General features: G+C 57.4%; 1 protein-coding gene across 2 annotated transcripts in view; it reads right to left on the bottom strand.

Moving 5' to 3' along the window:
* TAF4 (TATA-box binding protein associated factor 4) overlaps positions 1-22,880 on the bottom strand; it is a 93,025-nt gene extending 70,145 nt beyond the window's left edge. The window contains exons 1-2 of one of the 2 annotated variants that reach the window (XM_054674643.2): positions 22,533-22,880; positions 21,456-22,457 (exon numbers count right to left, since the gene is read on the bottom strand). In XM_054674643.2, the coding sequence (XP_054530618.1) occupies positions 21,456-22,457; positions 22,533-22,809 (1,279 nt within the window). In that variant the 5' untranslated portion in view covers positions 22,810-22,880. Of the gene's footprint in view, positions 1-21,455 lie in introns of both variants that reach the window. The other variant, XM_514759.8, reaches the window with a different exon arrangement.
* Positions 22,881-24,725: the final 1,845 nt, after the last annotated feature.

Below are 24,725 nucleotides of genomic sequence, written 5' to 3' on the forward strand. Positions count from 1 at the left end.
TGTACCTTTTCTATGTTTAGATACACAAACTCACTATTGTGTTACAACTGTACACGTCACAAGCCATGCAGGTTTACAGCCCAGGAGCCAGGGGCCGCACCACACAGCCTAAGAGTGTAGCAGGCTGTGCCATCCAGGTTTGTGTTAGTATATTCCACGATGCTCGCACAACGATGACATTGCCTAATGATGCGTTTCTAGAATGTATCCCCATCACTAAGTGGCGCGCGACTGTACCTGGTTTACACATAATTCCAGGAAGTATTTCCAAGCCCACTGCAGGCTGGACGGGAAGACACAGAGGCAGGGCCCGTTAGCTAACCCAGGCTTCAGCCTCCCACCAATGCAAAGACCACCCTGCCTGGCCTTCCCTTAAGACTGAGCCTCCCCTGTCTCCAGCCCAATATTCCCAGGCAGAGCTAACTTGTGCTTATTATATGCTTTTTGCCTTGGCAGAGAAAAATATATGTATTTTTTAAACTATTTCCTTACAAAATTTTTTTTTAAGTTTTAGTGCTTGAATTATGCAGAAAAGCATCACTATTCAAAGTAATTTCCTGAGTGTACTACACATAAAACTTCAAGTTTTTCAATTAAAATAAAATGCTACCAGAGATGATCTCCAGATTATATTAAGAAAAAATATCAAGGTAAAAATCAGCGTATATGCTACATTAGTTATAATAGGAGAAAAAGAATATATGTGTGTATGCATGCGAGTATGTGTATTTTGAACCACATAAATGTTTTATACCCTCAAAATACAAAATGAAACAAAAAAAGTAAAATTGAAAACAAACCAAAACATAACTAAATTGTGTATCAAATTGGTAACATAACCAACACAAAAAAGGATCATTTCAGTGGAGTTTTGAACACAGTACTGATCTAACATCCTTAAAGAATAAATTCTAAAGACAAAGAGTGCAAAGAAACCTTAAACGTTACTCTCATATTATTGTTGTAATTCTGAATCTGTGTTTAAGTATAGGGTAGGAGAAGCCAAGTAAGTAAATATGTTTATGTTACTAGGATCTAAGCTTTTCTGTGCAAGGGAAGAGATAAAAATACCATTTCACAGAATTTACAGGAGGGGAAGAATGTGCTGTGTTAAAAACGTGACCAGCATGACCAGCACCCCCAGCGCTGCCGAAACTGCTCGAGAGTCATTTTCCTCTAAATGCCATTCCAAGGCTCCTCGGGGAAGGGACAGGCCTGGGACAGGAAATATAGGATGAGGCTGATGTCTTGCACCAGAGGCACCAAACAGGATGGAGCGAAGGCCAGGAGGAGACCCATGGGCACAGGGAGCAGTCCCACATGGCAATGGACAAGCCACTCGGCCCAGGGGGAGAAAAGAGGCCACCTTGAGTGACACATGAAAATTAATCCTGGACAGATTAGTGACTACAAGGAAAAGAAAACTCACAACGCCGACATGAAAACACAGGTGAGTAGGTAAATAACCTCAGGTAGGGAGAGACAGTCTAGCCACACTGCAGGAAGAGAACTCGCAAAGCCATGCCGCTCAAACGGAATCCCATCGGGATGCTCCCCGCTCAGGACTGTCACAGGGACAACCGTCCCGCACCTCCTGGCCCATGCACCCTCCCCACCGGCCACACAAGGTCTGGAATGTTCTTCCCTGCCCTTCCTGGGAAAGCCCTGCCTGCCGCGCCTGCCCGCTCCTCTCTACCCTTGACTCGCTTCAGGTGCTTGGTGGAGACGATGGCGGTGAAACTTTCAACAGCGCGCCTGTTTGGGTTTAAGCTTCAGAGAACAGGCGCAGAATCCCTGCACGTGCAAGCACTCCGTGAGTGCTGTGGGATGAACCAGCGATGCTGCCTGAGCCACACACCCGTGGTCTCGGTTCTACAGTTCTCCCTTGGTGACAGGAATACAGATTAGCATGCGTTTCTTTTCCATACTTTTTTGCCTTTATCAAATTTTCTAGGATGAGTACGTATTACTCAGAAAGAAAATAACTATTTAAAAGCCAGAAAACTGCCTTGTTTGTGAGTGTAAGGCTACATAAGCTATTGCCACACACCTGCTCCTGGAAAGGGTGAACGCTGAGCAGAGCGCAACAGATCTGTGGCGAAAGAGCAGGCGGGCATGAAAACTCTTTCTCGTCTAATCCAGAGCAGACGCTCCTGCTTGGACGAAGCGAAGACAGAACTGACGCCCGGGGTACAGACAGGTCCCAAACACACAGCTCCTCATTTGTGTCCTCTGCAGGAATAGCAGTAACCTCTTTTTCACAACTATAACTAACAAATTTTCCTTCTCTCACGCAAACACTTCCAAATACTGATTCTCTCCTAAAGAAATGCAAAGTTCCACAGCCAGCATCAGATTTAAGAGGCAGTTAACTAGGCTGTTTCCCGCCAGGCCGCTGAAAGCCCTCGCTCTGCGGTGCCCCGGTGCAGCAGACGGCAGACATTGGGATTGGGATTCTGTACCAACAAATGAGACACAAATGACAACCACAGCCACAACTGCCTTTCCTTCTCCGAAACACCACGCTACAGGCAACAGGAAGGAACATGGCCCCAGGGACTTGGTACAGCTTTACTGAAATACAGTTTACATAAAACAAAATTCACCTATTTTAAGTGTGCAATTTGAAAAGTTTGGGCAAATGTATACAGTTGTGTAACCACTACCACAATCAAGATTTAAAACGTTTCTATTCGCTTAAAACATGTCCTAATGCCACACTACGTCACCCTCAGTCCAGGCAACCACAACTGTTCCAGCTTAGCTTTTTCTAGAATTTCATACAAATGAAATTGTGCGATAGGGGGTCTTTCCCTCCCGGCTTCTTGCACCTGGTGGGGAATTTTGTAGATTCACTGTATTGCTGCATGTGTCGTGATCCGCTCCTGCGTGGAGCTGAGCAGCATCTCACCATACGGATCTATCACATCACCTGTCACCACTCATGGCAGGATGGACACTTCGGTTCTTTCCAAATATCCTGGGCGGGGCTGCCGCACATGGTCAATCAGTACTTAACTTTTTACGCTTCTCCTAACTGGCAGCGATGAGGGTCCCAGGACCTCCACACCCACCGACACACGGGATGGCTGTCAGTTTAACTCCAGCTGTTTTTAGGTGGGTGTGTTATCAGCCACAGCATCCCACTGGGGTTTCATGTCCTGGAGTCTAACTATGTGAGCACCTTTTCGTACACCTGCTAGCCATTTGTGTACCTTCTTTTGGGTCTATTCAAACCTTCTGCCCATTTTTAACCGTTGTTTGTCGTCTTGTTATTTAGTCGTGAGAGTTCTTTACGTACTCTGGACACCACTTCTTTGTTAGATATAAATATTTTCTCCCAGTCGACGGCTTGCCTTTTCATTGTCTTAACAACGTCTGTCAACCAGCAAAAGTTTTCCTTTAATTTTGAAGTCCTATGTATCGACTTTCTGCCCTATTAGTTCATGCTATTTGTATCCTAGGAAATCTTTCTCCAGCCACAGTCATAAAGACCATCACTGTATTTTACTCATCTATTCTTCGACAATTACTCTCTTTTCAGAAGGACAACTTCAGTGTCACTATGAGCGGGACACACTCTTACTAGCATGGGGCTATGGTAGCCACCACTGCAATCCCAAAGCTGACCAGGCTCCCTCCTTACCCCGAGAGGCCACACCACCAGCCTGCACTGACACCCCTGAAACACTGACCTTCTAGAAACATTCTTTTTTTCTGAGAGAGTCACACCAAGGTCTGGTTAAGGAGGCACTCAGAGCATGGACTTCTCTTAAAGCTGATGAATATTCGTGAGCTCCTTTAGAAGGAAGAGATCACACAGTCTCAGGGCACCTGCTCTACCCTCTTCCCTCTACAGCGAGACCCTCCCCACCCCCGCACAAGAAAGGGGCGCTGAGAAGAGTAAGTCCACAGGCAAGTGAAGACCCCATCACATGCACAACAGGCCACACTCAGGACAGCGCTAGAGGCACCATCACACTGGAAATAGCTGGCATAAAAAGAGATGGAAACGGTGGCGGAAGATGCCGCAGCCTCTGCCTCTGCCGTGAGCGCAGAGCGCACCGTCAAGCCCAGGCGATGCAACGTGCTTCAGCACCAACCAGACTTCGCCATGAGAAGAGTCGCCCCTGGCTCCCACCACAGGAACACGGCAGAATACAAATGCACGCTATCCAATGTCAATCATACCAAAAAGGACACAGCCATGGAAGCCGCAGGTCTATTTTTATAAACACCAGCACCCGGGATTCCTCGCCGAGATGTTCAAACACGGGCGCTGCCTGACACCGGCAACCCTGCCCCGGGACCGCCCCACATCAGGGCCATCCCAGACCTAGCTCCCCAGCACCCAAACCCTCACTGGACCACCCCCTCATCAAGATGCTTGGTCCCCCACCCAGAGTCACAATACGAGGAAGGGTGTGTAGAAGAAATCAAGTCTCAAAGTCACCTCTGAAAATCCCCTGAAGCCCTGGGGCTCAATGCCGAGTCAATTCCCTGTGGCTGCGACATACCTAGCACCTTCCCACACAGGGCAGGCTGGCGCGTGCCTGCCCAAGTCCCAGATGAGAAAGGGGGCTGCCTCTGGGGGCTCTGTTGTACCACAAATGCTTTTCTAAAAACCAAGAGGCAGCCCAGCCCTGTACTAGCTCCTCCTGGACACACCTAAGAAAGGATGGGAGTTGTCAAGTGATTTGCTCAGCTGGGCATCCCGAGTGCAGAGCAGTGAGGACAACCACAGACAGGGCCACCTGCAAGGCCTGGCTGGAATCTCCCTGACTCCAGCTGGCCAGCAGGTCCTAGCTAGCCCCTCCCTCCTGTCCCCAGGGTGGACCCTGCTCTTCCCCTAACAGAGGTGCTCCCACTCTCATGCAACACAAACCCACTGCACTTCCAGGGTCCTCGTGTGGGGCCACACCTCTGTTAAGCAGGATCGTCTCCCCACGTGCCCACCTCCGTCACCAGGCTCCATCCCTACAGGCCCTCACCCTGTATGCCCACCTTGTGACCAGGCACCATCCCCCCAGGGCCCTCTCCTGGCGTGCCCACCTCGGTCCCTGGGCTCCATGCCCCCTGGTCCTCTCCCCACATGCCCACCTTGGTCACCAGGCTCCATCCTCCTGCAGCCCTCTCCCTGCATGCCCACCTCAGTCACCAGGCTCCGTACACCCCCAGCTCCGTACACCCCCACCCCAGCCCTCTCCCCACATGCCCACCTCGGTCACCGGGCTCCATTCCCCCCAGCCCTCTCCCTGCATGCCCACGTTGGTCACCAAGCTCCATCGTCCCGCGGCCCTCTCCCTGCATGCCCACCTCGGTCACCGGGCTCCATCCCCCCCTGGGCCCTCTCCCCGCATGCCCACCTCAGTCACTGTGCTCCATCCCCCCTCCCCCAGTCCTCTCCCCGCATGACCACCTCGGTCACCAGGCTCCGTCCCCCAACTCCAAGCTGCAGCATCTGCACTGTGCCTCCACTGGCACCACCCACCAGCCCCATCATGGCTGCTGGTTCTCCAGGTGCAGCAGTGCCCACGCCCGCCTTCCACATCTGCACCCACTATCCCCACCATCAGGATGTGCCGAGACCCTGCGAGCGGGGTTCCCAGGCTGAGCTTCTGTGCGAGTGTCTGTGACCTGTCCAGGAAGTGGATACCAAACATCTGCCCTGTAGGGCAGTGGTGAGCATGGGAGGCGCACACGGTGCCTGGCACCAGCCAGCATCCAGCAGCCACAACACACAGGCCCACTTCTGCATCCCCTGCTCAGTGACCACCGCCCTGTTTCTGATTCTGTCTCCAGTGTGTCATCAGGACCAACATCTAGAACCCAGGCCAGACCTTCTGGCTCTTCCACTCCACAGCCTTCAGGGGTCCCCACTGCCTGCAGAGGAAGGCCCTGCTCTCCGCATTGTCCTGGGTCTCATCTACCTGAGTCACACCCATACTCACACCTGCAGAGAAGCACCACGGCCCAGATCCCTGCCTGCCCCAGTCCCACACCCTGCCCCTCATCCACCGTGCACCCCAGCCCAACTCCCAACTCCCCAGCAGTCCACAGCTGCCACCAGGGTCACTCCAGAGGGAGGCAGGGCCCGGGCAGAGGTTCCAGAGCCCGGGTTTCTAGCCCCAGACCCCACCAGTCATGTGGCCTTGAGCAGTTCATAGAAATACGAGCCTCAGTGTCTCGTCCCTAGGCAGGTTTCACGACACCATCGTCACAAAGACTAAACACGGTGCCAGAGACGACGGCACTCAAGATGCTTGGAGCAAAGTGACTGCTTCAGACCTGCTGCAGAAACCCAACCTGTCACGGAGCACACAGCAGCCCCACGGAGCAGCCTGTCCCCAAGGCAGGGAGTCAGCCTCACCTGCTCACCCCATCTTCACCCAACGCCTACTGTCACACGCTGGAGTCGTAAGTACTCACAGAGGACACCTGACAAACTGTTTTTCTACAACCTTCCATGAAGATCAGGCCACAACAGTCAAAACAGGTAACACCCAGAGCCCCCAGAGGACACTGCAGACCAGAAGGTTCTGCACAGCAGCGACCAGGGCACAGCAGCAGAAGGAAGGGCTCCTCCCCCACATGACCTATCCTCGGCCTCTCATCATCCTCCCCTCCGGGGTCCCGGCCTGGCTCTGCTCCCCATGGACCACTCCATGTCCCATCACTCACCGCTCCCTTCTCCTGCCAGTCTGGACCTGGGCACAGCAAGAGTCTCCTCCTGGCACCTCTGCCCCATAGGAGGCAACTTCTGACGACTCTTCCCAAAACGCCACAATGCCTGCTTGTGCTTGTACATGGAGATTCCAGACAGGTGCCCCCACCCGCTGAGAGCAGCCCTGGGTGCCGGCAGCACAGTCTCCTCTCTCCCCGACCCCTCCCCAGCAAGACCCACCAAAGCAAGAGTAAAGGAATTTAAATGGTCAAAGCCCCAATAAAAAGAGAAGAGAAGGACAAGAGAGTTCAATAAACCCAGTGCAGGCTCCATGAGAGCCACGGGGCTCGGGAACAGCAGAGGCCCGCCCGGGAGGGCACACCCCTGCTGCTGATAGGACGGGCCATCTAGGCATCACCCAGAGCCACCTGCCAGGCTCCAGGCAGAAGGAAGAAGTCACGGCAGAAAGGACCTCTGCCGAGGAAACACACACACATTGGCCCCAAGAGATCAGAACCCCCACACCTGGCCCCCCAGAACAAGGCATGCCCAGCGCTGCTTCCTCCTGCACCCACCCAGCAAGGCCCCTTTCTGCCACTACCCACGCTGCCCTGGGCACTGGGGAATCAGTGGAGACCCCAGGCAGGGCCCCTCCCACAGAGCAGCTCAGAGCTGGGAAGAAAACATTTTCACCCCTCACAGGGGAAGCATCTGAAGTCAATAGCACACTCTCGAAAAGTTACAAGGAGGTTCAGAAAGGGAGGAAATCACCATGGAAATCACATCCAAAATGAACCTCAGCCCATGGCCTCCAGTGTCAAGTGGAAGGCAGGGCGCAGGGCAGCCCCGCAGGCGCTGGGGCTGAGGAGCAAGAAGGGACCAAGTCCCCTGTGGGACAGGCAGCCTTGGGAGGGTTCCAGCGAGGCCCCGGTCTGCGCCCCAGCCAGTCACAGAGGCCCCTTCCTGCCCACTGGCCAGACACCCAGGGTGCTCAGCTCTTGACGTGGGACACCAGGGGTTCTGGGCCCACTGTGCCTGAAGCAATCACAGGGCGTCACCGCCCGGCCTGGCTACTCTCAGGCCTCCTCTCACACGATACTCCTGTCAGGCAGGGAGCCACCCAGCAATGCTCCCTCCCCACAGGGCCCTGGGACTGCCCTCCCCAGGCTGCACGTGCAGAGGGAACTTCGTCATCTCGGCCCTGCAGCATGAGTCCCATCCACCGTTCACTCCCACCCCTCTCACCGCCATAGGACGCAGGGCTGGGCCTGTCCCAGACCTGTTTTCCCACCACCAGAGCCCTGATCCACAGAGGCCACCCTCCCTCCCCATCCGCTCGGTGACCCCCATAGCCATCAAGACAGTCCCTCAGTCCCTACAGTCCCTCCTCTGAGGGGCCTGGCCCCTGCCATGGCACCACTTCAGAACCTCATGGCAGGTGGCCTGTGGCCCTCAACGCTGCCCCTGCCAAGCCTCCTGCAGCCATCACTGGCCAGGCCATCAATACCTCAGGGTCCCAGGCAGCAGGGATGCAGTGATGACAGACAGATCCACCCGTGAGGAACCTGCACCCACCGGACATGCTCCATTCTGGATATCTGCCACCCCTTCCTGGACAAACCAAGGTTGCCGCCTCCCACCAGGCTCTAGGGCCTGCAGACACACGACCAAACCCCTGCAGGGCCATGTCACCTCCACAACCACAAGGAAGAGAGATGACAGGAAGGCCACCTTCCCCTTCTGCGTCCTGCACCGTGGACTCCCTGCATCCCCGCAGCACAGCATGGCCACCGAGCACCGCAGATGTGCCCAGGCCAACCAGCTCCAGTGGGATGCAGTAGCGGGGTGCAGGCTAAATGACAGTGGCCTGGATGAAGTGGCTGACATGAAGCATGTCAAAGGCTCAACCTCCCCCTCCCGCCCCACCCATCCTCATCCAGCCTAACTCCCACCGACCCGAAGCACGAATCCAAATGGGGCGCACTTTGTTTCCGCTATTGAGCGTGGCTCCAAGATCTCTCCTTAAAATACAAACAGGAAAAAACAAAGAAACTGTCCTTTGACCCCCTCAGCACAGTCAGTGACCTACTTCTCCATCTCCTCCTGAACCTGACCCCCAGCACTGCCATCTGGAACCAGCCGCCTCCAGTCAGCTGAGATCGACAAACCCCAGGGTGCCCTGCCCCGCACCAGCTCCACACCCCAGCCCCAGCCCGTGTGTGCCCTGTGGGTCACTGCCTCCCCTGCATCACTACAATGTCCCCACCCAGGTGTCTGGGCTGGGATCTTGTCACCTCCCCCACAACAGATGGGCAAGTGTCCCATGGCTTGAACACCACCGTCCCCACATTGCCCCCCTCTGTGAACTGCAGGCTCACGCTCCAGGTGCCTCGCGCCACCCCCCACACCCCAGGTCCCTCACACCGCCCCCCACACCCCACACCCCGGGTCCCTCAAGCCACCCCCACAACACCAGGTCCCTCACACCACCCCACCCCCACAGTACCAGATCCCTCGCGCCATCCCCCATATCCCAGGTCCCTCAGGCCATCCCCCACACCCCAGGTCCCTCACGCTGCCACTCGTACCATCAGGTCCCTCACACCACCCCACAAAACGCCATTTCCTTCGCACCATACCCCATGACATCAGGTCCCTTCCGCCACCCCCCACAACACCAGGTCTCCAGGGCTGGAACCACGTGGCCCAAGGCAGGTGGCAGCCCTTCCCACACGGGAACTCTGGTGGCACGCCCACAACCTCCAAGGCACTGAGGAGATGCCATCCCCAAGCCCAGCCTTCAGGCCCAGGCAGAGCTGCGTCTGGCCCACAGAGCACCCGAAAGTGGAAGAGGGCGGCCCTATCACCTGTCCAGAATCACAGCCTCCAAGATGCCCAGTCCGTGCTTTCCCAACTCTCAGAGCTCTGCGTCTAATCGATGGTGGGGCGAAGGGAGAGCCACGGCGGCCCTGAGTGCAAGCACCATCCTGAAACCAGGAGCCCATGAGGCTGCGGAGCCGGAGGACCAGGACCACCCTCGCACTGCCCTGTGACGAGCTCCCGGCCCAGCTCTCTGCCGCTCTGGATCCGTCACTAAGCAGCTCCATTAAGTGCCTGGTCAGGCAGGAGCGGCAGGGAAACGCTGGGGCACCCACATCTGAACAGAGAAGATGCCCACCTCGAGAAGGTACTCTGGAGAAGGGAGCCACGAGCGACGTTTATGCTGAGAAGCGGCATCCGTGCACCTCACCTCCGCCCGTCCACGCCAACCTGCAGCACTCCCCAAGCAACTCCGTCAGCAAGCTGCCAGATCCACAAGGTCTCACCTGAGCTACTGCCGAGTGAACGTTTGTTGACCAACCAACCAAACTCATCCCCCTGGCCCACCAAGGCCATGCACGGTCTGAGGCCTGCTGGCTGTCCACCCGTATCCCACCCCGCCCCCAGGCACAAGCCAAACCACCCAGCACTCTGTGCAGACAGACACAGACAATGACCAAGTCTTCTCGGCTGGAACTAGGGAGAGGCCTGCGTCACTTCTGAGCAAGGGCCTTAAGACCAGGAGTGCCTCTTGGCCACTTGACGCCCTTGCAGCCGCAGGACTGCAGGGACTGACGGAGATGAGCCTCCCCAGCAGATGAGGTGGCCCAGACCTAGCAGACGGCCACCAGCTGGGGGGAGCCCAAGCACTGGAGGGCCCACAGGACACAGTAGGATCGTCGGGTGAGGCCACGCGCCACACAGACCCACCCCAGTGCAACAGCCCCTCACCATGCACTCAGGATATTCCCTTCTGTGGATTTTCTCTTTGAAAGCCCCTGTGCTTTAGTGGTTTTAAGTTGTAAGTTTGCTCCAAGCTGAACCATTTCCAGTCTCTCTCAGCAGCACAAGCATGAAGGAGGCGGCCTGAAGGAGTGACAGGTGCCCTGTGGCATGCAGCCTCCATTAAGGGGCCACGGGGTTTTGGAGAAGCCGGTCACCTCTGTGAGCCTCAGCGTCTTTGTGGAAGGGGACTCTCTTCCAGGACTTTCTGGCTCTAGAGATCTACAGATCTGTGAATTTGTGCACGCCAACATGCGGCAGGAAGGTGAGGACTGCACACACAAGAGCAAAGCGGCTTCCATCACAGCCATGCTACCTCTGCCATCGCTGCGCTGGAGGCCAGGAGAGACGCCAACCTTGCAACAAATGCTACTCCACCACACAAGGCTCTCAGCAACGGCCACGCCATGTCCTTCCACCCCAAGAGCTGACAGCTCTTTGCTCTGGGCCACCATTCCTGCAACCTCCTCCACCAGGCTCCTGCACCCAGGTGTCCACCCTCACCATCCCACTCCCAGCACTGCTGGCCAGATGCATCCTATGAATGCTGGCCTCTCCCGGCACTCCTCTCTGGCTCCCAAGCTGGCCCAGCCTTGGAGGTGCTGGCACCTGCAGGGCAGCCTCCTACGGTTCTTCTAGTCTACTCTACAGGCTCATAACACCGTCATGGCCATCAGAGCCGGCAACACCACGACTCCCAGACCCTGGCCTGTGCCAGCTGCTCCCCTGAGCTCCTGCCTCCCACCAACCACCACTGACATTCCCTCTCACCCCGCCTGCCCACCTCAATCTCATTCCACAAGAGCCTTTGTCTTCACCCCTCCCTCCAGCCCATCCACACCTCCCTAAGCCCCACCATCTGCCCCAGGCCCCTGCCACAACCACCCCCACATTCCACAGCTCAGACGCAAAAGTGACCTCAACATACAACTTTAAATTATGCCCTATCCAGCTTCAAACCCTCAATGGCTTCCAGCCACTGAGGCACTTGGAATCAATTCACACTGCCTGCGGGCAGTCCTGCAAGACAATCGATTCACACTGCCTGCGGGCAGTCCTGCAAGACAATCGATTCACACTGCCTGCGGGCAGCCCTGCAATACGATCAATTCACACTGCCTGCGGGCAGTCCTGCAAGACGATCGATTCACACTGCCTGCGGGCAGTCCTGCAATACGATCGATTCACGCTGCCTGCGGGCAGTCCTGCAATACGATCGATTCACGCTGCCTGCGGGCAGTCCTGCAAGACGATCGATTCACGCTGCCTGTGGGCAGTCCTGCAAGACGATCGATTCACAATGCCTGCGGGCAGTCCTGCAAGACGATCGATTCACAATGCCTGCGGGCAGCCCTGCAAGACAATCGATTCACAATGCCTGCGGGCAGTCCTGCAAGACAATCAATTCACACTGTGCAGTCCTGTGATATAACCAATTCACACTGTGTGCAGGCAGCCCTGCAATACAATCAATTCACACTGCCTGCGGGCAGCCCTGCAATAAAATCAATTCACACTGCCTGGAGGCAGCCCTGCAATAAAATCAATTCACACTGCCTGGAGGCAGCCCTGCAATATAACCAATTCACACTACCTGGGGGCAGCCCTGTGATACAATCAATTCACACTGTGTACAGGCAGCCCTACAATATCAATTCACACTGCCTGCAGGCAGTCCTGCAAGACAATCGATTCACATTGCCTGCGGGCAGTCCTGCAAGACAATCAATTCACACTGCCTGCAGGCAGTCCTGCAATACAATCGATTCACACTGCCTGCGGGCAGCCCTGCAAGACAATCAATTCACACTGCCTGGGGGCAGTCCTGCAAGACAATCAATTCACACGGTGCAGTCCTGTGATATAATCAATTCACGCTGTGTGCAGGCAGCCCTGCAATACAATCAACTCACACTGCCTGGGGGCAGCCCTGCAATAAAATCAATTCACACTGCCTGGAGGCAGCCCTGCAATATAACCAATTCACACTACCTGGGGGCAGCCCTGTGATACAATCAATTCACACTGTGTACAGGCAGCCCTACAATATCAATTCACACTATCAGAGGGCAGCCCTACAATCTACACAGGGGACCCCTGCATCTACTCTTTCCTTGGCCTGGATACAGGTCCCAGCTGCATGTGGCTGACCCCTTTCTCATCCCTCAGCCTCCTGGGAAAGCCTTCCCTGACTACCCTGCCCAGCAGTCCCCTCTCACCCAAGGGTGCTAATCACAATCAGACATACCTGCTGATCTGTTTGCCTGTTAACTGCCTGGCCCCCACAATGGACACACCATGAAAGCAGGGGCTGTCAGCCTGGGACCCCCCACAGCTGAACCCTGGTACCCTCATCAGCCTTCCCCCGTGGCCCAGTACACACCCTCGGAATGTGCTCATGCAGGCCAGGCGCAGTGGCTCACACCTGTAATCCCAGCACTCTGGGAGGCAGAGGCAGGTGGAACACTTGAGGTCAGGAGTTCGAGACCAACCTGGCCAACAAGGTGAAACCCCGTCTCTACTAAAAATACAACAATTAGCTGGGTGTGGTGGTACACGCCTGTATTCCCAGCTGCTCGGGAGGCTGAGGCATGAGAATCACCTGATCCCGGGAGGCGGCGGTTGCAGTAAGCTGAGATTGCGCCACTGCACTCCAGCCTGGGTGATGGAGTGAGACTCTGTCTCGAAAAAAAAGAAAAAACAAGAAAGCGCTTATACAAATAGGCACAGTTGGCGAGAATAAATAGCCAACATCCGCATGAACGAGGTCTAATTTCACTCAAAGAAATGCAACTTAAAACTAGACACGATTTTCTTAAGAATGGTATCCATTCCCAAAAGTCGTATTCTGGCAATGGTTTTAAAAGTGTAATCTGGTGGAAGGTGATATGTATCAAAGCTTTGAAAATGCTCAACCCACCAGACACACACACAGTTAGACATGAAGGCATTCACCTACAGGGGGCCACTTGTCGCCATCAGCACAGCACCCTGGCACAGGGGCTGTTACCAAATGCTGGAGCCTGAGACCACCGAGGGCCAAGGGAAAGTGCACCAGACACAGGACAAGGCAAAGCACAGACTTGGGTCACAGGAGAACTGTAATTACAGAAAAACACAGAAGCAGCTATGCAGCAGACACAGGCTGAAGTGAGACACCCCGAAATTTTAGCAGTCTGGGCCAGGTGACGTTACAAGTGACTGTATTTTCTTCTTTACAGTTTACTTCCCAAACTTCCTATAATGAAAAAAAAACTAATTTTATCATCAGAAAAATCATGTTGAAGTAACTAATAATTTTTTACACTTACAGTTACATAAAAAAGCCAATCAAGCCTGCTTCCCGTGTCACCCTCGTTCCTGTCATGGTGCTTCTGACACTGACATTCGTAACCTTCTGCAAAGCTCCAAAGCAAGGCAGGCCTGTGCGTTCTGGCCATGCTCTGAGCACCGTGCGTGGCTCCTATGAACACCACGGAGACCACACTCCTCCGCAGAAGACACAGAACTTCCTTTAAAAACTTTCACAGGTCATTGTCCCACACACTTTAGTGCAAAGTCAGAAAATGAAAGGCTGTGTCCCCCGACCCCATGGAACAAGGTGCCCACCTTGCCACCGGTAGCACCTCTGCCCACAGTGTCTGCAGCCCCCAGTGGACCAGCTGACCCACAAAGCCTCTGCCCCGGGTGTGCTTGGGCCACACCCAGCGCCCAGAGAAGGGTTCAGCTCCCTGGCTCCTAGTGTCCTGCCTTGTCCATGCACTGTCCACTCAGACCTCTGACCCCAACCCTGAAACAATTCCCTTGGGAGCCACAGACCTTCTTACTGCAGGGCCCTCATTCTAAAACCTAATGTCAAATTTGATAGACAGAAAAACCTGTTTCTGGGGTTTCCTGACTATTCGGAAATGGTCCCTCCAAGATCCATGTACCCCAACACCACCCTACCTGGCCACGCTCCTCTCACAACTTCGAGATCAAGATGCCACGTGTGCCTTCCTCACATTGGCGCTTTCCAGTGATGCCCAGTGAGGGACACAAAGGGCCCAGCAAGACCTCAGGAAGGACAGACACAGGTCTACACACAAGGCCACATACAATGGGGCTCGGGGGGACAACTTCTCCAGTCCCCAAACACAGTCCCCAACAGACAATTTCTCCTGTCCTCAACATGCGGCTCCCAACAAACAATTTCTCCTGTCCTCACACACGGTTCCCAACGACACCTTCTGCTCCACAACATGACACCCATGGTGGGAGAAGCTGGGGGCACTTCACTACATCATCCTGCACACTGCAGCATGGCCTGCAACAGGCAGAAGGCAGGCCTGGAGAAGAGCCTGGGACCACCGCGGACTGACCAACAGGGGACACCAGGTACTTTCTCAAATGGGAGAGGGGCCTCATGGTGGACAACATGTATCTCTTTGTTTTTCGAAAGCTGTACATCTTTGGTGCAAATGTTCATTTGAGATATGTAAAAATCAAAAGTTTTCACTCAAAACTTTCATGGTCCAACCATGGAAATATTAAGCACCCCATTTTCGAACATAACTTGACAGCACTTATTCTACTTCATTATTCCACGCAAGAATTGGAAAGAACAGCTGTGTACATGTTTGCAGCTGACACCACCACAATGCCATAGCAACCGCAGGCCCACCTGGAAGCAGAAGCGTCCAGGAAGCCCAGGTGCACAGCACTCGGCACAGAAGGGCCTGCAGCAAAAAGCCCATTTAACTGCTTTATTGCTATCAAAGGCCTGATTAAGTAAAGGCCACCATCACGCTGCCTGAGCCGGGCGCCACAGGTGAACACCCTAAACAGCAACTGTTTCCTGGATGATCGAGGGCTTGGAGGTTCCTACTGAGCACCATGAAGAAGAAAAGCAAAGCACTTCGGGAACCCTGCAAATTACCCCAAATCTCAGGCAAGCTTCTCCAGAGCCCTGTTACACCTCTGCTTCAAGATCCTCAAACACAGCTGCTAATTATGCTTTGATCAACTCACTTACAACCAACAATTTATAAAAGCTTTCTTCAAATTTATCCCTTAAGTGGAAGAAAACTCACATTATACGGTAGAAAAGGCTTTGGAGGTAGAACAGGAACTGTCTCCATTCCACTCTGATTTCGGGGTGCGGACACGCCCACCAGTCTGTTCTGCTGAGCCCGGTCTGTGCTGCTCTGACCAGACGCCGCCTCCCGGCCTCCCTGTGCTGATGTCTAAGGGGCAACTTCCACAGCACACCGGGGAGCCCGGGGGCAGTCCTGGGAGCCAGGGTGGCTCTGCTCTCTGCCCTGGGAGAAGGCCAACTTCCCAGGCGCCCGGGGCCTGCCTCAGGTCCATTTGCCACGGAAGCAAGCAGGACACCCTCTCCTACAAAGCTTCTCACAGGCCCTAAGAACCAGGGCAACCGTAACGAACTTCAAACGTCATCCTCTGTTCAAACTCATAGACCTCTGCTGTGAATGCAGTGCTCGGGCACAGTAAGCAGTGAGGAGAGAGGCTCCTAAGAGTGTCACAGGACCCCGAGTCCTGGCTGCCACTAAGCCATGAGGGTCACCAGCTCTGAGACACCAAAGGCAGGTGAGGTCCATCCCAACCTGTCACCAAGATGACTCTGTTCATCCCGAAGGCGATGGTGACGACCCCAGCCGCGGGGCAGGAAGCAGGGAGGAAGGGAAGACCCAGAGCGGCGCCCCTGCCCTATGCTAGGCAGAGCTGTCCAGGGCTGTCTTTACACAGCTCCCCAAAAGTTCTTTTTCTTTGTTCTTTTCAAATGTCACTCCTACCTGAGTATGTCAAAAGAAACACCGGATTCAGGCCTCTAGCCTAAAGTGAGCCCTCCACCCAGGTCCAGGCCTAAAGTGAGCCCTCCACCCAGGTCCAGGCCTAGGCCTAAAGTGAGCCCTCCACCCAGGTCCAGGTCCAGGCCTAAAGTGAGCCCTCCACCCAGGTCCAGGCCTAGGCCTAAAGTGAGCCCTCCACCCAGGTCCAGGCCTAGGCCTAAAGTGAGCCCTCCGCCCAGGTCCAGGCCTAAAGTGAGCCCTCCGCCCAGGTCCAGGCCCAGGCCTAAAGTGAGCCCTCCGCCCAGGTCCAGGTCCAGGCCTAAAGTGAGCCCTCCGCCCAGGTCCAGGTCCAGGCCTAAAGTGAGCCCTCCGCCCAGGCCCAGGCCTAAAGTGAGCCCTCCGCCCAGGCCCAGGCCTCAAGTGAGCCCTCCGCCCAGGTCCAGGCCTAAAGTGAGCCCTCCGCCCAGGTCCAGGCCTAAAGTGAGCCCTCCGCCCAGGTCCAGGCCTAAAGTGAGCCCTCCGCCCAGGTCCAGGCCTAAAGTGAGCCCTCCACCCAGGTCCAGGTCCAGGCCTAAAGTGAGCCCTCCGCCCAGGTCCAGGTCCAGGCCTAAAGTGAGCCCTCCGCCCAGGCCCAGGCCTAAAGTGAGCCCTCCGCCCAGGCCCAGGCCTAAAGTGAGCCCTCCGCCCAGGCCCAGGCCTCAAGTGAGCCCTCCGCCCAGGTCCAGGCCTAAAGTGAGCCCTCCGCCCAGGTCCAGGCCTAAAGTGAGCCCTCCGCCCAGGTCCAGGCCTAAAGTGAGCCCTCCACCCAGGTCCAGGTCCAGGCCTAAAGTGAGCCCTCCACCCAGGTCCAGGCCTAGGCCTAAAGTGAGCCCTCCGCCCAGGTCCAGGCCTAGGCCTAAAGTGAGCCCTCCGCCCAGGTCCAGGCCTAAAGTGAGCCCTCCGCCCAGGTCCAGGCCCAGGCCTAAAGTGAGCCCTCCGCCCAGGTCCAGGTCCAGGCCTAAAGTGAGCCCTCCGCCCAGGTCCAGGCCTAAAGTGAGCCCTCCGCCCAGGTCCAGGCCTAAAGTGAGCCCTCCACCCAGGTCCAGGCCTAAAGTGAGCCCTCCACCCAGGTCCAGGCCTAGGCCTAAAGTGAGCCCTCCACCCAGGTCCAGGCCTAGGCCTAAAGTGAGCCCTCCGCCCAGGTCCAGGCCTAAAGTGAGCCCTCCGCCCAGGTCCAGGCCCAGGCCTAAAGTGAGCCCTCCGCCCAGGTCCAGGTCCAGGCCTAAAGTGAGCCCTCCGCCCAGGCCCAGGCCTAAAGTGAGCCCTCCGCCCAGGCCCAGGCCTAAAGTGAGCCCTCCGCCCAGGCCCAGGCCTAAAGTGAGCCCTCCGCCCAGGCCCAGGCCTAAAGTGAGCCCTCCGCCCAGGCCCAGGCCTAAAGTGAGCCCTCCGCCCAGGTCCAGGCCTAAAGTGAGCCCTCCGCCCAGGTCCAGGCCTCCAAAGGCCACCGCAACCCTCCCCTATGTTGGCAACCGCCGCCCCAGGGTGACCCACCTCAGACCTCGGTAACTTCCCCATTGACAGAACCAGTCAGCTGCCACACCAAACACCTCAGTCCCTGAGAAAACATCCAGTCTGGATTAATGTGTGAAAATCAGTGAAAAATGAGGGGAACTGGGAGAGTTTGGAATAGTGAGCGCCACCTGACAGCTATGTTATCTGGCCCAACCTGACAGAATTCCCATTCTTCACCAAAAGGGCAACCCCACTTTACAGCTGGGTAAGCCGAGGCTCCGAGGAACAACACATTCCTCCCAGGTCAAACGGCAACAGGGCCCTCAAGTCACAAAATCTAAACTTCTAGGAATGTCCCTTGTGCCAGAGCACTGGCTGCCACCACTGGCCACCAGAACTCACAGCTCCTGCAACCTCAGGGGTGGCCGTCTGCATGCCGCCACCCAGCATGGGCCTGGACTCGCCAAATCCAGCCCGTCCCAACAGCGCGATTAAGGGCTAGTGGACGTTTTCCCCCTTTCCCCACAGATGGGAACCAATGCTCCAGACAGCACCCACAGACACACATTCACCTGGGAGTACTCATCCTAAAACACGCAGCAAGCACACGCTCCCTAGGCCAAGGGATCAAGGCCCACGGTGAGAAAGTGCTTTTCTGTCCTGGAATGGGAATCTACACTTGGGCCAAATCTTAGAGCAAAAGGAGAGTAAATTCTGCATGAAAGCACAATAGACCAAGATACACTGAAGAAAATGTGAATTTGCCAGGCCAAAAAATAACCTTTGGAAATGAGCTTCTTTACCTTACACCGATCTGAAAAGATCTCTCAACAATTTACCAACATGCTAATGTGGGTGTCAAATCACTTTTTTCTTCTTTCAGCTGTAATCACAACCTGACTATGACGTTATGACTATCCTAAGCTGTACATAACTAGTGCTTTTCCGTGATCTTGGGACAACTGTGTCATCTGCAACAATCTCACTAAAGACTGAGTTTTCTCATTTTTCCTCAGTGAATAAAATTTAAACTCTGGCACCTCAAACCAGCAAATTACAATTACACTAACATAACTGTCTTTACAACACTGTCCTGACAAAGAATATCATGACAGCTACCTAAACCAAATTCAACATACCCGGTGTGCACTATGGGGCTGAAACACTCGGGCCTAAGGCTTAGCCTTAAAGACTTCAGGGTGAAACCTCTGTCCCCTCCCTTCTCCCACCCAAGACCTCCACGGAGGGAAGGCTGGGAAGGGCAGGCCCTTTCACACCCCATCCAATTGCCACCCGTCTGCTACTCCACTTGACACCCACATGCAGCCTTGAGAACCCTGCCCACCCCTAATACTCCCGGCTCCTCCTCAGTTTGCAAGACTGAGTTGTAACGAGAATGAGTTATTCACCAAGCAAGAGTTATTTTTATAAGTTACTTCCATCTTTGTTCTAAACATTTTTATTACGAAATATTTCAATGAAAACGGAACCAACTAGAATAATTTAATATTCTCTGATCAATCGATTACAGGAAGTAACCAGAGTATTTGCAATTTGCCATTCTGATTTACAGTATTAAGTTGTACTGTTCAAAAGAAAGTACTCTGGTTTGGGATACTGGTAGTTTTATTGACACTTTTTTTTTTTGCTTTGGTTATTATTGAAACAAATAACATAATCAAAATTCCTCATCAGTAGATCAACTGCAGGAGGCCATGAAGAGATGGGGTAAATCTCTCACTTTTTTAGACAGTAGCATTCGGCTCCTTGAAAGCACCGCTCTCAGCACTGCCACCCAAACGTCTGTGTGAGCTGTTCCTCTGTCCTCACACACAGGAATCACGCACAGTCAACACTCCTACAGTTGTTTTTCAAGTTGTCTCTTCATCAAACACACCCGACCCTAAAACTGATCTTAAAACAGAAGATGGAAGTGAGTCCCAGGATCACTCATGATAAACACAGCAGAGATGCCCTCTTCCAACCACGTATTCCTTCACCTTCTCCCAGAAGAGAGACAGAGATGAGGCTTTAACCTCTGCAGTGGCTCAGAGCAAGAGGACCTGGCCAGCCCCACAAGACAGAGCCCAATACCTACCCAAAGGGGTGCAACAGGCACCGGGCCTGCGCTGAGACACGTGGGACCTCTGGAAAAACATTTTTATAAATAAAGCATTGTGACAGTTTACATAATAGATCACAGCCATCAAACATCTTTTTACAACATTACTAAAGATCAGCCACGTTTCCTACTAAAAGGTCAACATACACATAACAGCAAAACCAAGCCTCTGACAAAACACCCCTACAAACGCTTCAGTACCCCAAAAGCTTGTCGTAAAGGGCGTCTCAGCAACCCCGGGAAGTAGCTTCACAGCCCTCTTCCTCCCTGGAGCACTGCAGCCTAGCAGCCGCCCAGACAGGCTTTCCCCACCCCTGCCCTGTCCAGAGTCTGACCACCAGCCCTGAACCTCACATACTTGGACAAGAAATCCTTTCACTTCTGAAGATGCTGCAACCCTGTCAAAGTGACCAATAGCTCCATTCAGAGAGGGGAGGCAGGAGGGACCCACGCTCTCCTTGCAGTTCCTACTACTGCTGCCACCGCGCTGCTACAACTGCACGGCACGCGTCACCACAGGCCGGGGAGGAGCTCCCCTGCCCAGCACCCACCACGGCGGCTGGGGAGGGACGGGGAGCCCCAGACAAAAGCAGCAATGCTGGCCAGGCAATCTTTCCTGTCAAACTTGAGGGGCCCTGACGAGTCGCAGAGACAGCAGACTAGACAGGAGCGTGAGAACTGCCAGGCGGAAGGGGCGTCGGAGCCCCAGGCATCCGCAGCATAGCCAGTATCGCCCCGAGACCCCTGCACGGAGCGAGAACATCTGCTGCCACCGCCCTCCCACTGCCCTCCCGAGGGGGCAGCAACCAGAGTAGCTAGGCGCTCCTTCCTTTAGGCACCAACGCAGCTCTGGAAGAGACAGTGACACACACGGTGCTGAAACCCTACTCCACAGCGTGGCTCTCAGCAAGGCTGCGCGCCGGGAGGACTCTCACAGGGTGCGCCTGACATCTCTGCCTGCCTGGTGGCAGCAGAGGAGCCCAAGCCTTCCATCCAGAGTTCCCGAGCCTCAATGAGGGGGCGTCGCGCCCCCGTCCTCGCCTGGAGACTGAAGAGGCTCAAGCCCAGGGTCACCAAGGGGCAGAAAGGCTAAGTGGGGACACAGGCCACACGCCTAACTGCAGAACTGAGCAGGGGACAGCTGCTGCCACTCACAGCCCCAGGTACTGCCCTCAGCTCTGCAGACCCCATCGCCTGGCCCAGGGAGCCCCTGCGCTGAGCCTTCCAACCCGGGCAGGGACGCATAGAGCGGGAGCAGGTAAGGACCACTCCACTAAGAGTCCTGGCTGAGCCACTCCGAAACAGACCAGCCCCAGGCACAGGCAGCCAGCGCGGACGTCAGGGACAGCGACAGGGACGCAGGCTATGCCGACTCCCTCTGGCTCACTCGCAGACAGCCACCCGGGCTGGCCCCGCACCTGGGTAGAGACTGCCCCTCGGCCTGCTCCAGCCACAGGCCTACGGGACAGATGACCTTAGCATTCCACCAGCGGAGAACTTCCTGGAACTGGCAGCTGGCGCTGCTGGGAGCCGCCCTTCCCTCCCGCCCCGTGCGGCCACTCACCTGGGGGCAGCTGGAAGTTCTGGATGTTGGTCGGGTTCTGAGGCGGCTGCGGCAAGCGGGGGGCCAGCACGGTGGGCGTCAGGGTGGCCCGAATCCCGCTGGTGGTGGCCGTGGGCGTCCGGGGCAGGCTCTGGGTCACTGCGCCGGTCGCGCCTTTGGGCAGCCCGGTGGGGGTCCCGGGGGCGGGCGGCGGGACGGCGGCCGGGCTGGGCAGCGCCCCTTGCATAGTTGGCCCGATGACCATGCTGGCCGCCGTGCTGGCCGGGCCGCTGGCCGCCAGGGTCTGCGCCGCCGGGGGCGCCGCCTGCACCACCGTCTTGGGCGACTCGGCCTTGACCCCCGGCGCCGGCGCCGCAGCCGCCGCGCCGGGCCCGGGCTGGCCGCTGACCCCCGCGGGGCCCCCGGCGGCCGGGGCGGGGGCGGGGGCTGCCCCGGCGCTGCCCCCGTTCTGGGCGGCGGCGGGGGGCGGCACGGCGGGCGCGGCGGTCGGGGGTCCGGCGGGGTGGCCGGGCGGCCGGGCCAGGGTGGCGGGCGCGGGGGGTGGCGGGGGCGGGGCGGCGGCGGGGGCGGCGGGCGCGGGGGCGGCGGGGGGCGAGGGCGCGGCGGGCGCGGGGGGCGCGGCGGCGCCCACGAAAGGGGGCGTCTGGATGACAGTGCCGGGGGCGGCGGGCTTGGGCAGCGGCAGCAGCGCGGCGGGCCCGTTGTTGACCAGGCTGACAGCAGGTGCGGCGGCGTGGTGCGAGTTCAGCAGCGCGGCGCTCCCATTCAAAGTTTGCGCGGCGCCGGGGCCGGCGGGCTTGCCAGGGCCGGGGCCGGGGCCGGGCCCGGGGCCGGGGCCGGGGCCGGCGCGGGCGGCCAGCGCGGCGGGGCCGGCGGGCTTGGCGGGGCCGGCGGGGGCGGGCTCGGGCCCCGCGGCGACGGCGGCGGCGGCGGGCACCGGGGCGCAGGCCCCCGCGCTGCCCTCGGGCGGCGGCCTCAGCTTCGCGGCGGGCGGCGCGGGCCCTGCGGGGACAAGGGGGCGGCGCGGTGAGGGGGGGCCCGGGCGCCGCGGCCCCCCGCCCCCCGGCCGCGCTCTACCTGCGGGGGGCGGCTCCGGCGCCGCTCCGGGCGCGCCCTCGGCGGGGGCGGCCGGCCCTGCGCCCGCGGCTCCGGCCGGGCTGCCGCTCACAACATGGTTCCCGAGCGCGCCGGCGGCCGCGGCCCGCACCTCGGGCGTGCGCGGCGCGAGGTGGTGGTGGTGGGCCGCGCTGGCCGCCAGCTGCGACTCCAGCGAGCCCACCAGGTCGCTCACCACTTTCTCGTCCACCTCGCTGTTGAAGAAGACCTCGTCCAGCAGATCCGAGCCCGCCGCCATCTTTTTTCCTCGGCCGCCGCCGCCGCCGCCGCTCGGGCCGAGCGCGCCTGGGCGAGGAGGAGGTTCCGAGTGGGGCGGGCGCTGGGCGGGCGGGGGGCGGCGCGCGGCCGGCGGGGGGCGGGGGCGCGCGGCCGGGGGGCGGGGGAGCGGGGGTGGCGGCCCTGCGCAGGCGCGGAGACCGCGGGCGCCCGGCGATTGGCTGGGGCGCGCGCTTAAAAGGCGCGGCCAATGGCTGCGAGCGCTAGAGGCCGGGGCGCGGGCGGTCGGCCGGGGTGCGGCAGCAGCGGCGGGAAGCGCGGGGGCTGGAGCTCAGGGGCGCGGGCGCCGGGGCGGTGGCGGACGGGGAGGGGGCCGCCGGGCGGGGCGCGGGATGCGGGAACGGTGCGCTGGGCCGGGCCGAGGCGGGCGCGGGGCGGCGACGGGGCCTCGCTCTTTGTCTCGGCTCGCTCCAAAATGGCTGCGGCGGCGCTGACGGGAGCGCCGGGCGGGCCGCCGTGCGCGGTGGCAGCGGCGGCGCAGGGCCCGTCCGAGGCCCGGGGAACAGCGCGCGGGGATGCCGGGGCGCCGGCCGGGCGGCGCGCAGGCCCTGGAGTGGATGGGCCTGGGAGGCGGGCGGGAACGGGGAGGGGACTCTCGCAGCGCGCCCTGGGGACGGGGACCGGCGCCCGGCCCCTCCAAGCCGCCGCGGGGAAGCTGGGTCCGCCTCTGGCCCAGCCGGTCCCGGGCGGTGGGGAGGGGTCCTGCGCGCACGGCTCTTCTCGCCCTCCAATCGTGACCACCCCTGGCCCTTCCCTCCATTTTTAATCAATAAACCAAGCCGCCCCGGGGTGACTGTCCCCGCACCCAGCTGCCTTGGAGACAGGAGTGTCTTGTAAGTCCGTCGGTAAGAGCACGGTGCTTGCCAGGCGCCAAACGAAGTTCCCGAGCCTGAAGCCGGCACGTCTGGAAGTAGCTTTCTTTTTACCTTCTGCTGGGGGTGGGGAGTAAGTTACCTAAAGTGTTCCCAAGCACCTTCTCTCTAGAAATACTTCAGTAAAAGTTCCAGTCCCCTTTCTGCGTGTTTTATTTTCCAACCAAAAGATGGTGTTATTGGACATTTCTAGTGGTTTTCCTTTCTCTCATTTCTTCCTAAGAGCCCAGAATAGGTTTCAGAGAGACGCTTCCTTGCCTCGGACCTCACTGGGGCCAAGAGGCCACAGGGTCAGTCTTCGCAGCTGAAGACAGCGCCGCAATAAGCAGAGACCTCGGGACGATGAATGACGTTGCTGACAAAGAAAATGATTTTTTTAATTGCTTTAACAAAGGAGACTGCTAGTCTCGAAAGCAGACCCGAACTGGACCCTTGTGCCTGTTCGAACTGTAGCCTTGCAAAGGAATGGACTTACTGATAACTGGAATACGGGACTTCACCCCAGGCTTGTTTCTCGACAGCAGCAGCAGCCAATGAGCATTGAGGACGGAGCCTAGGAGAGGTGCCTCCCCTATAGGGGAACAGTGTTGGGGGGAAATCACTGCAAACGTACAGCTGGAGTTTTGTACCTGAACTTTGGCTCCCAGAAGGCAGGAAAGGAAATGAATGAAGCAAGCTGAGTATGGCAGGGAGGGCCCCTGTGGGTACACCTACGGAGCACCTTGAGCTCAGTAGGGGGACAGTCTGAGTTTTCCAGAAAGAACAGAAATATAAAGTGATGATTAAATCTCGGGATTTTTAATTTTTGAGTGTTGACAACTAATTAGAACATTTTTAAAGCAGGTCAAAGCACAGGCAGGCTAACCGGCCCCACGCACAACTTGCAAGGTGGGGCGCACCAGGCTCACTGCACAGCCCATACCCACAGACCCCTCAGATTGGAGTCGGGGCAGAAGCAGAACGCAGGACTCGCAGGAAACAGACCAGGTTCCAAGGCCCCCGGGGT

Source organism: Pan troglodytes, chromosome 21 (genome assembly GCF_028858775.2).
Source record: "Pan troglodytes isolate AG18354 chromosome 21, NHGRI_mPanTro3-v2.0_pri, whole genome shotgun sequence".
Lineage (NCBI taxonomy): Eukaryota > Metazoa > Chordata > Mammalia > Primates > Hominidae > Pan > Pan troglodytes.